This window comes from Zingiber officinale, chromosome 7B (genome assembly GCF_018446385.1).
Source record: "Zingiber officinale cultivar Zhangliang chromosome 7B, Zo_v1.1, whole genome shotgun sequence".
Lineage (NCBI taxonomy): Eukaryota > Viridiplantae > Streptophyta > Magnoliopsida > Zingiberales > Zingiberaceae > Zingiber > Zingiber officinale.
Window position 1 is genome coordinate 51,050,859 of NC_055999.1, and position 18,402 is coordinate 51,069,260.

Sequence of the window (18,402 nt, forward strand, 5' to 3'; positions counted from 1 at the left end):
AAAATTCACGGTAAATGTGCATAGTATACCTCAGATACTGCAGATGATAGGGAAGGCCGTAAGACAGTTTGACGCAAATATTGAGATTGCCCAAGCCAATCCATGGTACTAATCCTGACAGCTCCTCCAAATCGCACTGACTTGATTGTGTCCACCCATCCTTGTTCATCAGCTTGGAACCTTTGAAATGAAAGCTGCATTGGGTACATGGAAAAAACAACAAAAAGGGAGGATAAATGATAGCCACCAACCTAATTGTTCACAAATATCTGTATAAGTTATTAAGGGTGTTCATAGAAGTTGATCCTTTAGCCGTGTCTGTTAGATGGTCAAATCTAGGCGCCAACTCAAAAATGTTGGCGTCCAAGTGTTAGTGTTCAACTACTTCTGATTTTCTTCATCTTTGAATTGTTAAATACATAGGGTATTTATAGGAATACTCAAGATGTATCTAAATAAATACATGAACCAATATTAAATGACATACATTCATCATCCGAAGAGTCATTCATGAATCCTCCAATATTCATGCTCCAGATGACCATACATTAGATTATAAGTCCAATTAATTTGATTGCAAGGTTGTAAACAGTCCTTGAGGGCTATTGATAGTGATTCCAGTACGTACTGGAAAATATGGAACAAACCTATGAAACAGCTATCAAGGGATTCACTTCAACTTCCCTAAACCAAAGAAGAAACAGATGGATTACAAAAGAAAACAATTTGCACCATCAAACTGAAACTTATAATAAGCCTTAATAAATTAATGAAAAAAGAATTGTTTAGAAGTTCACTGAGAAACATATGAAAATACAACAAATGCAACAGATGGATTACATTTTCCTCCATCTAGAGCATGCTATAGAAACCTAGATACAAGGTCAAGAACGTTTCAAACCTGGTTGATTTATCTGCATCTGTTCTATAGAAACTCTAGCTATCACCTCTAAGTTCTCAATGCTCATTCACCATTAATTGATTGCAGCAAAAGGAAACCACTGCATGTAATAGACTTTTCGACTTGATCTCTTCTCCAAGTAAGAACATTTCAAACCTAGATACCTAGTAAATCCACATCTGTTCTATATAAACCCGTCACCTCTAAGCTCTCAATGCATTCATTCACCATTTACTTCCTCAATACATGCTCTAGTACTGAGAATTCAAGCTATGCAAGGAATGGCTGTTAAACTCCTCATTGCACTGCTTGCCTTGGCTTCCTCACGCAAAGGGTATGCATGCATGCAACTTTACTCTCGAAAACTAGAAGATATATTGAAGTCATTATCAGAAGAACATGAAAATTTACTTACAATCTTGTGTACTGTGTCCACCAAATCTTCACCTTCAAACTCTCCTCCTTTGTTGGCGCGTCCTTTCTTCCACATAATAGCTCTATTGATGTCATTATCATCACATAATTCAGTCCCCTACAACAAAGAAAAATCAAATAACAAATGTGAAATAATTTAATGTGAATCAATTAGAGGGTTCTTAGAGGAAATATATTTTAAAAATACTTACAATTTCTTCAGCAAAGCGTGCATACCCTTTGCGTGAGAGTCGATGAGGATATCTATTTTTTTTCCTTCGCTCTTTTTGTTGATCACTGAGTTTCTAGTTATTTCAAACAGGCGACATATCAAATTTGAATAATACATAATGAATTATGATCGAATAGTTTCAAAAGAAAAAATTTAGAATCTTACAATGAAATCTTCAGAAATGCGACTAATGACAAACGCACGCCAATCTTCTCTTGTAATTTCAAAGCCAACAGGTGGCTCATTCAACTCCTCAGGTTTGTCACGCCTGCTTAAAATAAATTTTTGGGTGAGATGGGTCTTGTATTGCCTCCACTTACTGTTTGCAGACCTCAATTTTTGGGTGAGAGGAACACACGGAGCTTGAGCGCTTGAGCTGCTTCAAGAAGAACAAGAATCGAGCGAGATGTGGAAACAGAGACCATTGAGGCAAACACTCAAACACGTTACCTGCATTGTATAGGTTGGTTGATCCAAATTCAAATGGATGAGGAGGTGGTGTTGGATTTGAACCAGATCAGGGCGGTTCGCGTCCTGGGCCGTGGAGCCATGGCCTCGGTCTTCCTCGTCAGCGCCGCACCCGGCAGTCGCCTCCCCACGCTCTTCGCCCTCAAGGTGTTCGACAAGCAGTCCGCCGCCAAACCCCACGCTCTCCGCCGCGCCCGCTGGGAGCTATCCCTATTGTCCCGCCTCTCAGCCGCTCCCGGTGATCACCACCACCCGTTTCTCCCTTCCCTCCTTGGCTCCGTCGAGACGCCGGACCTCCTCGCTTGGGCGATCCCCTTCTGCCCCGGCGGCGACCTCCACGCCCTCCGCCGCTCCCTTTCTCCTTCCAACGAGGAGGCGTTCTCCGCGGACGCGATCCGCTTCTACCTCTCGGAAATCGTCACCGCTCTCGCCCACCTCCACTCCATGCGCGTCGCCTACCGCGACCTCAAGCCAGAGAACGTCCTCCTCCGTTCATCCGGCCATATTATGCTCGCCGATTTCGATCTCTCCCGCCACCTCCCTGCCAGATCGACCACCCACTCCTCCCTTCCTCCTCCACTTCCCTCCGACAACCACAGCCACGCCCCCCGGAGGAAACTCACACGCGTGTTCTCCTTCGGCGCCGCGGACGACCAGATCAAGAAAGGGAGGTCGGCGAGAGTCTCCCCGGCGAGTCGCCGTAGGACGAGTTCCTCGTCCATCTCGAAATCCAGAGAAGGATCCGGTGGTGACGACGAGCGGTCGTTCTCGTTCGTGGGGACGGAGGAGTACGTGGCGCCGGAAGTGGTGCGCGGCGAAGGGCACGGCTTCGCGGTGGACTGGTGGGCGCTTGGGATCCTGGCGTACGAAATGGCATACGGACAGACGCCCTTCCGGGGGCGGAACAGGAAGGAGACGTTGCGCAACATTCTTACGCTGCCGCCAATGTTCCCAGGCCGGCGGCGCACCGATCTCACTGACATTATCGAGCGGCTCGTGGTCAAGGACCCGGAGAGGAGATTAGGGTTTAGTGGGGGTGCGGAGGAGGTGAAGGCGCACCCTTTCTTCGATGGGGTGAAATGGGAGCTTTTGCCAGAGGTGGCGCGGCCTCCGTTCCTGGCGCCGGTAATTTTACCTTTCTTTCTTCCGTTCCTCCTACTCTCGAATCTGCTCTGCGAGGAAGGAACTAAGATCGAAGGGTTCAGAGGAGTTGAGGAGCCGTGAGAAGATTAGGAAGGGTAAGCTGACTTTGATTGAGGAGATGGGGAAATGCGAGATTAGGGATCTCGACTTGGAGGAGTTGGGCCGGCGTGAGGAGTTTTGCGTGAGGAGTTTGGGTCGAGATTAGGGTTCAGAGGAGATCACGCGGCAAGGAGAGGAGAAGGCGCTCGTGGAGAGGAGAAGGCGCTCGTGGAGAGGAGAAGGAGAGGAGAAGGCACTCGTGGAGAGGAGAAGGAGAGGAGAAGGCACTCGTGGAGAGGAGTGGTGAGGAGAAGGCGCGCGCGGTTTGAGGGTTTAGAGTTTAGCAAAGCGAGGGCTGCGAATTTATTTTAAGTGAGTTTAGGGGAAACATACACAACACTTTAAAAAACGTTTTTTTAAAAAAATGTTGTCTTTGACCATAAACAACAACACTAAAGACAACACTTCATTAAAAACCGTTGTCTTTAGTAAAAAGTAAATACCATAGACAACGCTTTTCACTAAAAGCGTTGTAAAACAAAGAACGACAACGTTTTTATTAAAAAGCGTTGTCTATTGGGTGTTGTTGAATGCAAAAATTCTTGTAGTGAGTGTCCTTCTATCCTAGACATCTAGATTGATCAATATGAGGCATAGACCGTGTCATTCTCTAATCAATCTAAATCTTGAACTCCAAGTAGACACACTAAATCAAATGAGCTCAATATCCTATATTGACTCATTTGGGCATGGCCATGCACTTCGTGGTCTCACTCTATCAAGAATACCGATGTCGCTCCCGTCATATGGGAGGGATAGATCCCATCTACATCACTCACATCCCTCTGCATAATTTGTTATATACCTAGTAATCGCCTTTATAGTCCACCCAGTTACGGGTGACGTTTGACGAAACCAAAGTACATAACTCCTTATGTAGGGATCCATGGTGACTTCAGGTCTAAGGACTAATAGTCATACTAATAGCCACATGAGAAAGTATATGACACTCATATAACGATCCATGATACTTTCTCATGGCGGGTCATTCAGTATACATTCTCCAATGTATACCCATGTGTCAGCTTGATATCTCTATATCCATGACTTGTGAGATCAAGTCATCGAGCTGACCTACATGCTAGTCTTATTGCATTAACATTGTCCCTGAATGTTAATACTCGACTAGGAATGATTTAGAGTAGTGTTCCCTATATCATCTCACTATCGATTCAACTAATCGATTGATATAAGTATGAACCTTCTACTCAAGACGCTATTATACTTAGTCTATTTGGCACTAATACAAATAAGTATAATAACCAAACAAATGCCTTTATTGATATACAAGAATATGATACAACAAGTCCAAAATACAATCATCTAATGATTGGCTCTAGGGCTTTAGCTAACAATCTCCCACTAGCACTAGTGCCAATCAGTGTAGGCTCTAAGCCCCAATGACCTAGTGTGACCATCATGCTTCCTCTGTGCCAAAGCCTTGGTCAAGGGATCTGTGATGTTAGCCTCTGTAGGTACTCTGCAAATCTTCACATCTCCTCTCTCGATAATCTCTCGAATGAGATGGAAACGTCGTAGAACTGCTGTGAACTCTGCCAGCTCACAGCATCACCATTCAAGCAAAACAAGTACTCAGACTGCGATCTTTAATTATCCTGGTCGGTCTGGAAGCTGGCATCATTGTAACCCTTTACAGCTAGCTCATCATCGCCTCCATATATCAAGAAATATTCTTTAGTCCTTCTTAAGTACTTAAGAATATTCTTGACCGCTATCCAGTGACTTACACCTGGATCTGACTGGTATCTGCTCGTCATGCTCAAAGCATACGAGACATCAGGTCGAGTACATAGCATGGCGTACATGATCGATCCTATGGCTGAGGCATAAGGGATCTGATCCATGCGGTCTCTCTCCTCTCTAGAAGAGGGACCTTGAGTCTTCGAAAGACTCACGCCATGTGACATCGGCAGAAATCCCTTCTTGGAGTTATGCATGGCAAACCGAAGGAGTACCTTGTCAATATATGTACTTTGACTTAGGCCAAGCAATCACTTAGATCTATCTCTATAGATCTGTATCCCTAGAATGCGGGATGCCTCACCTAAGTCCTTCATTGAGAAGCAACTCCCTAGCCAGGTCTTGACAGACTGAATCATAGGGATGTCCTTCCCAATGAGTAGTATGTCATCCACATACAATATGAGGAAGACAACTATGCCCCCTACAACCTTCTTGTAGACACAAGGCTCATCTTCGTTCTTGATGAAACCAAACTGTTTGATTGCATCATCGAATCGAAGATTCCAGCTCCGAGAAGCTTGCTTTAGTCATAAATGGACCTATGCAGCTTACATACTCTGCTAGTATGCTGTGGATCTACAAAACCCTCAGGTTGTGTCATGTACACATCCTCGAGTAGGTTTCCATTCAGAAACGCAGTTTTGACATCCATCTACCAGATCTCGTAATCGTGGTATGATGCAATAGCAAGCATGATCCGAATGGATTTAAACATCGCTACTGGAGAAAAGGTTTCATCATAGTCAATACCATGAATCTTCTTGAAACCTTTAGCTACCAAGCGACCCTTATAGATAAGTCCATCCATGTCAGTCTTTCTCTTAAAGACCCACTTACACCCAATGGGTTTTACCCCTTCAGGTGGATCAACCAAAGTCCATACTTGGTTGGTGTACATGGATTCCATTTCGGATCTCATGGCCTCTAGCCATTTCTCAGAATCTGGTCTCATCACAGCTTCATGATAGGTGGTAGGCTCATCCTCTATGAGCACAACGTCATCATGGTCAGACAAGAGAAATTAGTATCTCTCAGGCTGACGACGTACCCTATCAGACCTGCGAAGAGGTATGTCTACTTGAACTGGTTGTTGTTCCTCAACTCTTTGTGGAACAACATCATCCACAACACTTTGTGGTTCCAGTTCAACTTCCATCGAGGCATCAGTGCTATTGTTCGCATCTTGAACTTCTTCAAGATCGAACGTGCTCCCACTAGTCTTTCTAGAAACAAAGTCCCTTTCTAGAAAGATCCCAGTTTTTGCCACAACTACCATGTGCTGACTGGGAATGTAGAAGTAATATCCCTTAGTTTCCTTGGGATATCCAATAAAATAGCACTTGTCAGATTTGGGTCCTAATTTGTCTGAGACTTGACGTCGTACGTAAGCCTCACAGCCCCAAATCCTCATGAAAGACACCTGGGCATCTCTCCCAGTCCATATCCTATATGGTGTCTTTATCACGGCCTTGGATGGAACTCGGATGAGAATGAAAGCTGCCGTGTCTAGAGCATAGCCCCAAAGGTATGTCGGAAGATCTGTGTGACTCATCATAGATCGTACTATATCTAATAGGGTACGATTCCTCCTTTCGGATACACCATTCCACTGTGGTGTTCCAGGCTAGGTAGTCACGAAATCTGACAGGGCAGAATCCCACAGTTGGGATAGAATCCCACACTCATCTAGGTAGTCACGAAAACCATGGCTAAGGTATTTACGTTATAGATAGGGCTTTCGAGGTCTAGAATATAGAGTTCGTTTATCAGAAGTGCACTACAATAGAACATATCGTTTAAGTAGACGGAACAACATTTGTTCTTTATAGTTAACGAGAAACCTTTCTTGTCCAAACAAGAAACTGATATAATGTTCTTAGTTAATGCAGGCACATAACAACAATCGACTAACTCTAGTACAAGCCCAGAGGGCAGAGATAAACAGTAAGTCCCTACAGCAACAGCAGCAACCCGTGCTCCATTGCCTACTCGTAGGTCCACCTCGCCCTTTGTCAATGCCCTGCTATTTCTCAGCGCCTGCACATCAGTACAAATGTGAGAAGCACATCCAGTATCTAATACCCATGATGTAGAAATAGATAGATTGACTTCTATAACATATATACCTGAAGTGGAAGTCTCACTTCGCTTCTTCTTAAGATCCTCCAAGTATACCTTGCAGTTCCTCTTCCAGTGCCCGGTCTGACCGCAGTGGAAGCAGGTAGCATCCTTGGCGACCCCTCCTTTAGGCTTCAGTGCCTTGCCTTTGCCCTTGGCTTGGGACTTTCCCTTGCCTTTGGGCTTGCCTTTGCCCTTATGCTTCTGGACCATCAGAATGGGCTTAACCTTCTTAAGGTTAACCTCAGCAGTTCGTAACATACTAAGGAGCTCGGGCAGTGGCTTGTCAATCTCGTTCATGTTATAGTTCAGAACGAATTGACTATAGTTATCCGGCAAGGATTGCAAGATTAAGTCAGTGGCCAGCTCTTGGCCAAGTGGGAACCCCAGTCTTTGTAGGTTCTCTATGTACCCAATCATCTTGAGTACATAAGGACCTACGGGAGCCCCGTCTGACATCTTGCACTGAAACAGTGCCTTAGAGATCTCAAATCTCTCATGCCTCACTTGTCCCTGATATAGTTGGCGAATATGCTCAACCATATCATAAGCACCCATCAACTCGTGTTGCTTCTGAAGCTCAGAGTTCATGGTCGCGAGCATTAGACAGGACACATCTAATGCGTCATCTTGATGCTTCTTGTAAGCATCTTTGTCTGCTCGCTGGCATTGGCGGGAGGAGCCTCCGGAATGGGCTGCTCCAGCGTCAGTTTACGTTCTGGGTGAGAACTATTTTCAAGTCCAGGAAATTCGCTCCGTTGAGCTTGTCCTTCTCAAGGACAGATCGCAGGGAGAAGGAATTCGTGTTCGACGTCATGGTTATCTACAACAGAAAATTTGCAAAAATAAATATCATATTCTTTTAAAATCATTTAATTAGGCCTTTAATTAAATGATGCTCCCACTGAATTCTATAATTCTTGTGGGACAAGATCCACATCATACTAACCCTTGAGTTAGCTTTGGCTAATACGCCCAAGGCTTAGTATGATCGGTAGGTAACGATTACCAATTACATCTCTATGCAACTCTTGTTTATAAAATCAATATCCGCATTTATATTAAAACTCGAGTTAGCTTTGGCTAATATAGATGTGATTTTGACCTATCTTTTCCAACCGTTGGAAGAATGCCTATAGTTGACTCGATCTAACCGAGCAACTAGGAATACTCAATCTAATTGAGTTTGTATTCACCCATGCGTTGATAGGCGGGACCAAGATTGTCCCTCCGTACCCTACCAAGATAATATGTATTGCTCTGCTTTGGCAGATTCAACAATACATGTGATCGAGGTAGTGATAGGTATCACGGCACGGTTAGGCATTTAGAGTTGGTTCGATCGAGATCTAATCTAATCGAAAAGGATGCATCTTGTGCATGACTTAGATCTAATCTAATCGCAAGGGTGCATCATGTGCACTACTTAGATCTAATCTAATCGTAAGACACTAATTAATTAATTACTTATTAAACATGCATCATATACATAAGCAATTAACTAATTAATCTATTTGTGATTTAGTCATGGCCCTACTACGATCTTCTCAAGCCAATGAGAAGATCGAATGGTCAACCTAGGGTCAACAGCTTCTCCAAGCTCCTCCCTTTGACCACCTTGTGTTGCTCGTGCCCGCCTCGGAACTCCGTCTCGTGTGGACCCTCCACCGCTCCAATTTGTACATTACAATTTGAAACTCGAGTTACATTCAAGTCTAAATCTAATTTACAACCAGAATATATGAGAAAGGCACGACGCGCAGGTCGCGGAAAAATAAAAACATACAACACGCGCAAACACATAACGGCACGCAGGCCGTATTATGAATTACAACACAATCCAATCATATTGGGTTTTTGGGCCATGACTATCACAAAATTAATATATAATTCAAAATTATATATTTTCATAATTTTCTATAATTTTTAAATTAATTTTTATAATTTTTACGAGTAAAATTTCCCAGCGGTCCCGTTTAGCGGTTTCAGGCGCAATCCCGGAACGGATCCCCTTGCGGGGCCAGGGGCAGCGCCCCTACCAGCGATCTAACCATCGCGAGGGTTCCTTTGCGATCCTACTGTAATACCCACTAAGCTTGTAAGATAAATATATGAATGTAGGATTTTTGCCTTAGAAAAATAATAAGAAGTGGGTTAAAGCAAAAAGAAATAAAATGAAACAAAAAAAAAAGAAGTGAAGGTCAAGAATTGAACCTTGAACCTCTTATATTATAATTCATAGAATTAATTAGGAGAAACCAATTGGGATAGAGAGAAGATGTTGATAGCAAAGGAGGGAAATTCATGATAAGGGTGAGAGTAAAAGCTAGCCAAAAGAAAACAAGAAAAGAGCAAGAGAAAGGCAACTTGCCTTCCTCCCTTTCTCTCCCTCTTCCTCTTTGCTTTTGCCGAAAATTTAAAGAGAGGATTAAAGAGGATTCAATCCCCCTTATTTCATCATGAATGGTAAGAATAAATGAATAAATAAAATAAATAGGAATTAGAAAAAAAAAAGGCTAAGGGAGAAGGAAAGCAAAAATCAAGTTTGCTATCTCTTCCCCCTTAACATAAAAGGGAGCAAGAAAAGAGAAGTTTATTTTTCTCTCATTCTTCCTCTCCCTCACCAAAACCATCAGTCCCCTCTCCTCCATCTGCGGCCCCAAATCCAAGGTTTTCTCCTAAGAAAGCCTAGGATACAAGGAGGACTTAGCAAGGGAATCAAGGGAAAGGAACTAGAAGAAGAGGCTACTTCTTCCATCACCATACCTTAGATCCACAAGCGAAAAGGATGTAAGCTTCCCCTCACCTGTGGTACAAGGCTTTTTATGTGATTTTCGGATTTTATGAGGATTAGAAAACCTAGGAAAGAATTTAAGAAAATTCGGCTAAGAAAGGGTTTTCAAATCTAGGAAGGCTTAAACAAGTCTTTAATTCATGGTATGTTTTCTATGCTATGTAGGAAGGATTTTCTTCATGTTTTTATACCTAAATGATGCTTGATCAGAGGAGTACCTAACCCTAGAATTTCGGCCAAAAATATTTTAAGGAGGTTAGGGAAAATATTGTGTAACCAAACTAGTACAAGATTCTCTCCATGAACTATTAAGGATCTTTTATTGGTTTTCTTGCTTAAAAGTTACTTGGAACCAAAAGAAATCCATTTATATGTTTCGGCCAAGAAAAGGACTTAGGGTTAGGAAGACCTTTAAATTTAAGTAAACATGTTTGTATGATAGAATATAGAGTTCTCTTGAAGAATTTCATGTTGAACATTGCTAGAAATTCATGAACTTTTATTGTAGATTTTCGGCCATGATAAGATGGATAGTTTAGAAAAGCTTAAACAAAATTCTAAAATGCTCAAGACCTCTGTGATATTATGATATGAAAGTTGTTTAATGCTCTCATGTTTAATTGGAGTGTAGAAAAATTAGTTACATGATATATGACATGTAAGATCACAAGGGTCCTAGCTTGTTTATGAACCAACTTTGTATATGATGTTCTTAGAAATTTTTGCCATGAAACTTACTTAGGTCTTTCATGTTTTAAGCCACCTAAAACCTAGTTTAGAAATTGGTAAGTTTCGGCCATGAGGAAAAATAAAAGAAAAAAAAAAAGAAACCTAGGAAGCCTAAGACACAATTCACATGTATGTCTATTATGCTTGTCTTTATACATGCTATGAAACTTGTATGACTTCTTATGCTTTTAGGCTATTTGAAGCAAGTTTATACACTGATAAGTCTCGGCCAAGTAGGGTTTAAAAGACCTAGAGGCCTTAGAAATGAAACCAAATGTGTTAAAAATGCTTCTTATGGAAATATGATAATGTGTTGATTGTGTCACAAGCTTGTATAATTTTTCCATGACCTAAATGGACCATTGTATGTTTCGGCCATGAAGGGATAGATGCCCTAGAAACCCTAGAACAAAAATTAAATATGCTTATGTCACTCTACATGAAATATAATAAGTAGAAAGACAAAGTTCCCATGCTATATGTTGTTTAATGACCTAATTGAGGCTAGGGTAAGTTTCGGCCATACATGTTGTATAATGTCTTGTTATGAATTTATACATGATGTTAGTTCAAGTTCACATGCTTGTATGTTTGTTTTTTTTTAGCCCTAATGAACACTTGTTAAAAGTTTGACCATGACATATGTTAAGGGCTTGAAGGACTTAGGAACTAGTTCAATATGCTTACTATGTTACTTGGAAAAAATGTTATAAATATGGTTTAAGGTTTTCATGCTTTCATGACATTTGGGGCCTTGTTTATATACTGATAGGGTTCGGCCACATGAAGTTTAGGGACTTGGAGAACTTAGAAACCAAGTTAATCATGCTTATAATGCTTCCTATGAAATTGATGTGATGATAATTTAGGTTCCACACGCTTGGAGGTTGTTTTTCATCTAAAATGAGATCTAAGGGGTTCGGCCATGATAAGAACCTGTAAAGCCCGAAAAATTCCCGAATTTATTTTAGAAATATCCTATGATTTCTCTAGATTTTTAGGATATTTTTACATAATTTTTGGAGTACCGGAAGTAGCAAAAATAATTAGAACCGCAAAATAGCTTAGGCGGGAATCGAACCCGAGACCTATGGTGTAAGGGATAATGCTAGTAACCGGTGAACCCAGCAGGGCCGTGCTGAAAGAAAGGAGAACCAAATATATTTATATTAGAGTTGGGTTCATTAAACCACTTGATATAAATAATAAACTTAAGTTGGAGTTGGTTTATTTGGAGAACTTGGTTCGGCAACATCTTTTCCACCGAGACCTAACACCACCACCGCACCTCTCCTCTTCCCCTCTTCCTCACGCACGGCACACACCAAGCTAAGGGTCAAGGGAACATCTTCCGGCGACGACTCCAACACGAAAAAGGTTCTCCTCCGCGAGAGGAACGCAAGGACGTAAGCGGTTCGTCGAACGGAGCAATTTTCCGGAAAACCTAGCTGTTAGAATCGTAAGAAAACCTTACGATTGAGGTAAGAAACCCCTCACCTGCAGTATAATTGCTCTCGCTTGTTAGTTTTGGCGTTAGTTCAGTAATTTTACAGTTTTCAGTTTTAGGGTGTGCTTTTAGTGCACACCAAGCATTCAGTAGAATGCCCAGTTCAGAAGGATGCACTAGTAGGCGTCCTAACAGCATGTAAAATGTATTAGAAACATTTTATTCAATTTATTATCAGTTATTACAGCTATATGGATCAGATATCCATTGGGTGGGCTCCCACAGTAGCCTCTAGGTTCAGATAACCTAGCTCTAGGTTCAGATAACCTAGAACAGCAAAGTAAAATAAAAGTATTTTACTTTTATTCAGTTGGCACTGTACTTGGATCAGATATCCATGGGCTGGACTCCCACAGTCGTCCCTAGGTTCAGATAACCTAGTAACCCTGCTGGATTCGGAACTTGCAATCCCGGGTCTCGTAGGGATGCGCGCACAGTAAGTACAGTTGCCAGGGCCCAACAGCATGTTTAGTATTTTCATCTATTATATGTATAGTTTTCAAATTTGAAACTAGTGATGAGAACACTAATTTAGCTTTCAGTTCAGTTCAGGTTCAGTTTACATGATTTGAGTTCATGTACAGATTTAGATATATGTATGACTAGTTCAGTTTCATGTTCAGTTTCTATGCTATGCCATGTTTCAGTTCCAGTTTATGCTTTGTATGATACCATGCCATGCTTGCATATTCAGTATGTTTCAAACAGCATGATTTAAAAACATAATCGCATCGTTGCATGTTTTAGTGAGGTAGATGGTTTCTTACTAAGCTTTAAGCTTACAGATGCTACTTTTCTTATACTGCAGATACCGGTAAAAGAAAATGGACTAGCGGAGGCTGGAGGGCGATGCTACGATGATGTGTGTGTGCAAGGGGTTTGGAATAAAGATCCTTGGGGATCTATACGCTTCCATTTCAGTTTTGATACTTAACATGACTAGTTTTATGACTTAGCCTTGTTGCTAGGTGTTATAGCTTAGTGAACTATGTTTTGTTTAGATTATCATGTTTAGAATGTTATTATTTACGTGCTAGAGTGTTTTCATGTATCTAGAACTTGTGTATGCGATTTTTGGCACGAATCGGTGCTGGAAATCGTAAATTCGATGTCGTTTCAGACTATCGAACTGGATCGTCAGACCGATCGGTGCCATTCTTCTCCTGGATCGGTCGGACCGATCGAGATGGATCTGATAGCCTGATCTCCGATCGGTGGCCGATCCAACATCGACGAAGGCATCCGGCTGTTTCGGTGCTCGATCGGTCTGCGAACCGATCCAGACACACTGATCGATCGCCGCCGATCCGACCTTCTTTGGATCGGTCCCGAACCGATCCAAACAGGCATGTAATCGTAGCAAGTTGATCGATCTGTGGATCGATCAGCAGCTAGCTGGGAAGTTAGTTCTGAGTTCCTAGCTCAGATGGGAGGTCAAGTATCCTCCTTAGCACATGTACACCAACCGGAAAGGGTCTTGAATCCTTCTTTATAACAGCATGGTGTATCAGTTGTCAGATTAACCGAGTCAGTTAGTGAAATTTTATTTTACCCAGTTTTCCGCACAGTAGCTTCAGTAGTTAATGTAACGATCCGGCTCAGCAAGTTGATTGATCCGTGGATCGATCAGCAGCTAGCTGGGAAGTTAGTTCTGAGTTCCTAGCTCAGATGGGAGGTCAAGTATCCTCCTTAGCACATGTACACCAACCGGAAAGGGTCTTGAATCCTTCTTTATAACAGCATGGTGTATCAGTTGTCAGATTAACCGAGTCAGTTAGTGAAATTTTATTTTACCCAGTTTTCCGCACAGTAGCTTCAGTAGTTAATGTAGCGATTCGGCTCACAGATTAGTACCCAGGAGTTGGGTCGTTACAGAACCCAAGGGATTAGGAAGCTTAGAACCCAAGTTAATTATGTTACCATATTTCTTATGATAGTATAATCACATGATACACCCCTTATGCTTAAACATGTATGCTTGTGATTTATACTTTCCATGATATGATATGTGCTTAAATTATGAATGCTTTTATGATATGATATGTGGATAGAAATATGCATGCTTTGATGATATGCTATGTGCTTAAAATATGCATGCTTACATGATATGTTATGTGGTGAAATTATGCATGCTTGATGATATGCTCTATGCTTAAGATATGCATGTTTTTACAACCTATGCCTAAGTAATGTATTCTTTTTATGATGTATGCCTAAGTGATGCATACCCTTATGACATGATGTATGCCTAAGTGATGCATACTTTTCTATGATATGATGTATGCCTAAGTGATGCATACTTTTATGACATGATGTATGCCTAAGTGATGCATACTTTTATGATATGATGTGTGCCTAAGTGATGCATGCTTTTATGATGTATGATATGTATAAGTATGACATGTACTTTACTTTATGTGGCTTGTACCAAAAGGGTGGGCTCCTTACGTGAGTTGCTCCTAAGCGATCCTACAGCGCCTTCGCTCGCTATCCCAAAAGGATTTGGGTCGAAACATCACCGTTTTGGAAAAATCTTCCCGGTAGTCGAAGCCTACAAGCGTCTAAACACTTGTGCTTCGATTACTCGAGAAAAATACTCATAAAAACCCAAAAAACATAATTTTACAGAAAATTACAGAAACTTTAGTTTTCATAAAACCAAAAATTAAACTCGTACAAGCCTTGCACGTGGCTCTGATACCACTGTTGGGTTCTTCGGGCCGCGAAAACCGCTTTTCGCGTCACTGAAACCCCGAATCACCCAAAGCCGTAGATCCGTGCAAGGAAAACCGAACGAAAATTACAAGTACGAGTTTTTAAATATCTAGATCTACTCCTAGATCTATGTGTTAAGAAGTATACCTTGAAGCGTGCCCTTTCGCGTTCCCGCTCGTCCAAGGAATTGCTGGATCTCTAGACCGTCAAGCGTCGGTCCTCTAGAAGTATCCACACGGACACGTAGGTGGAGAAAACCTCACACAAAGGTGTGCTAGCACCTTGGTAAGATTCGGCCAAGCAAGGAGGAGAGGGAGAGGGAGAGCTTGAGGAAGAAGAAAGGAGTGAATGAGGCTTGAATGAAAAATTCATTTCATTCCCCTCACTAAAGTGGCCGGCCACATTAGGTTGTGTAACCCCCATTTCCACTTAATTACAATTAAGTGGAGGCCATTAAGAGGTGTCTTGTAACTCCCATGAGGTGGCACACCATGAAGATGTGGACCATTACCATTGGTCCACCTCTTGCCACCTCACTAATGATGTGGCAAATGAGTAACCTACACTCATTTAATGTGGCCGGCCACATTAAATGCAATGGAGGCTTGTAACCTCCATGAGGTGGCAAACCATGATGATGTGGAGCAACACTATTGGTCCACATCTCGCCACCTCACTCATGATGTGGCAAAGAGTCAAGTCAAACTTGATTCTACCTCTTCCTCTCTAGTCAAGTCAAACTTGACTCAATCTCTCTCATGGTTGATCTAATCTAACCATTTGATTCAAGCCAACTTAATATAATGAATCTAATTCATTAAATTAAATTGATCTAATGAGTCATAATCTAAATTAGACTCATTAATACATGAATCAACTTGAGTCTAACTCAATTAGCCAAATTTGGATGACTCTTCACAATATATGACAAGTGTCCTTCTATCCTAGACATCTAGATTGATCAATATGAGGCATAGACCGTGTCATCCTCTAATCAATTTAAATCTTGAACTCCAAGTAGACACACTAAATCAAATGAGCTCAATATCCTATATTGACTCATTTGGGCATGGCCATGCACTTCGTGGTCTCACTCTATCAAGAATACCGATGTCGCTCCCGTCATATGGGAGGGATAGATCCCATCTACATCACTCACATCCCTCTGCATAATTTGTTATATATCCAGTAATCGCCTTTATAGTCCACCCAGTTACGGGTGACGTTTGACGAAACCAAAGTACATAACTCCTTATGTAGGGATCCATGGTGACTTCAGGTCTAAGGACTAATAGTCATACTAATAGCCACATGAGAAAGTATATGACACTCATATAACGATCCATGATACTTTCTCATGGCGGGTCATTCAGTATACATTCTCTAATGCATACCCATGTGTCAGCTTGATATCTCTATATCCATGACTTGTGAGATCAAGTCATCGAGCTGACCTACATGCTAGTCTTATTGCATTAACATTGTCCCTAAATGTTAATACTCGACTAGGAATGATTTAGAGTAGTGTTCCCTATATCATCTCACTATCGATTCAACTAATCGATTGATATAGGTATGAACCTTCTACTCAAGGACGCTATTATACTTAGTCTATTTGACACTAATACAAATAAGTATAATAACCAAACAAATGCCTTTATTGATATACAAGAATATGATACAACAAGTCCAAAATACAATCATCTAATGATTGGCTCTAGGGCTCTGGCTAACATATAGGCTCCCTTATGATATGATAAGAACTTGACTAAGTATTCATGTGGTTATGTTACTTGGAATTTATTTTCTTCTTCTTGTTATGTTTCGGCCATGATAGATTCTAGGGCTTCAAGAAGCTTAGAACCTAATCCAACATGTTTATAGACTCCCTTATGATATGATAACAACTTGACTAAGTATTCATGTTGATATGTTGCTTGGAATTTATTTTTCTTTCCTTAAAGTTTCGGCCATGATGAGTTTAGGGTTCCAAGAAGCTCAAAACTTAATTTAACTTGCTTATAGATTTAACTAAGTATTCATGTTGGTATGTTGCTTGGAATTTAGTTTTCCTTTCCTTGAAATTTAGGCCATGATGAGTTTAGGGTTTCAAGAAGCTCAAAACCTAATGTAACTTGCTTATAGATTTCGTTATGCTATGATATGAACTTGACTAAATATTCATGTTGATATGTTGCTTGGAAATTATTTTTCCTCTCATTGAAGTTTCGGCCATGATGAGTTTAGGGTTCCAAGAAGCTCAAAACCTAATTTAACTTGCTTATAGATTTCGTTATGCTATGATATAAACTTGACTAAATACTCATGTTGATATGTTGCTTGGAATTTAGTTTTCCTTTCCTTGAAGTTTCGGCCATGATGAGTTTAGGGTTTCAAGAAGCTCAAAACCTAATTTAACTTGCTTATAGATTTCGTTATGCTATGATATGAACTTGACTAAATATTCATGTTGATATGTTGCTTGGAAATTATTTTTCCTCTCCTTGAAGTTTCGGCCATGATGAGTTTAGGGTTCCAAGAAGCTCAAAACCTAATTTAACTTGCTTATAGATTTCCTTATGATATGATATGAACTTAACTAAGTATTCATGTTGGTATGTTGCTTGGAATTTAGTTTTCCTTTCCTTGAAGTTTCGGCCATGATGAATTTAGGGTTTCAAGGAGCTCAAAACCTAATCTAACATGCTTATAGACTCCCTTATGACATGATAAGAACTTGGTTAGGTATTCATGTTTATATATGTTGCATGGAAATTTATTCCTTTCCTTGAAGTTTCGGCCATGTTAAGGTATAGGGTTTCAAGAAGCTTAAAAACCCAATCTAACATGCTTATAGACTTCTTTTTGATATGATATGAACTTGGCTAGATGTTTATGTTGTATGTTGCTGAAAAAGAACTTATTTCCTTCATGGTAAGGGTTCGGCTATGATTATATTCTAGGGTTCAAGGAAGTTTAAGTGTAAAGCCTAGCATGCACATGAATTTTCTCATTATATGATATGAATGTAACTCAATAATTATGCTTGTATGTTGTTAGAGCTTACTTTCCCTTTCATGAACTTTCGGCCATGACTACATTCTAGGGTCCAAGGAATGTTTAAATTTTAACTTAGCAAGCTCATGGATTCCCTTATAATATGATATGAAGTTAGCTTGGTATTCTTATGCTTGTATAGAACTTAGTTTCATGTTTTAAAGGTTCAGCCACAACCAAATTAAAAGGCCTAGAATGCTTAGAACCTAAACTACCTATGCTCATGATATTCTTTATAGTTTATGATATGAAATTGATTTAAGGTTCACAAGCTTATATGTTGTTGTAACCTAGAACCAAGCATGGTAACTTTCGACCATCATATGAATTAGGGTTAGAGACCCAATTATGATTTTTACTAGGTGTCTCCCATACTAGATATGAATTAGGAGATGCTAGGAAATGTGTTCCATGTATGATTATGTTTTCCTATGATGCATGATATGCTCAATTTATGTATG

General features: G+C 40.8%; 1 protein-coding gene across 1 annotated transcript in view; it reads left to right on the top strand.

The window, feature by feature from the left end:
* Window positions 1-1,811: 1,811 nt before the first annotated feature.
* LOC122004338 (3-phosphoinositide-dependent protein kinase 1-like) overlaps window positions 1,812-18,402 on the top strand; it is a 46,124-nt gene continuing 29,533 nt past the window's right edge. The window contains exon 1 of the mRNA XM_042559244.1: window positions 1,812-3,234. Within this exon, the coding sequence (XP_042415178.1) occupies window positions 2,031-3,234 (1,204 nt within the window). The 5' untranslated portion in view covers window positions 1,812-2,030. The remainder of the gene's footprint in view (window positions 3,235-18,402) is intronic.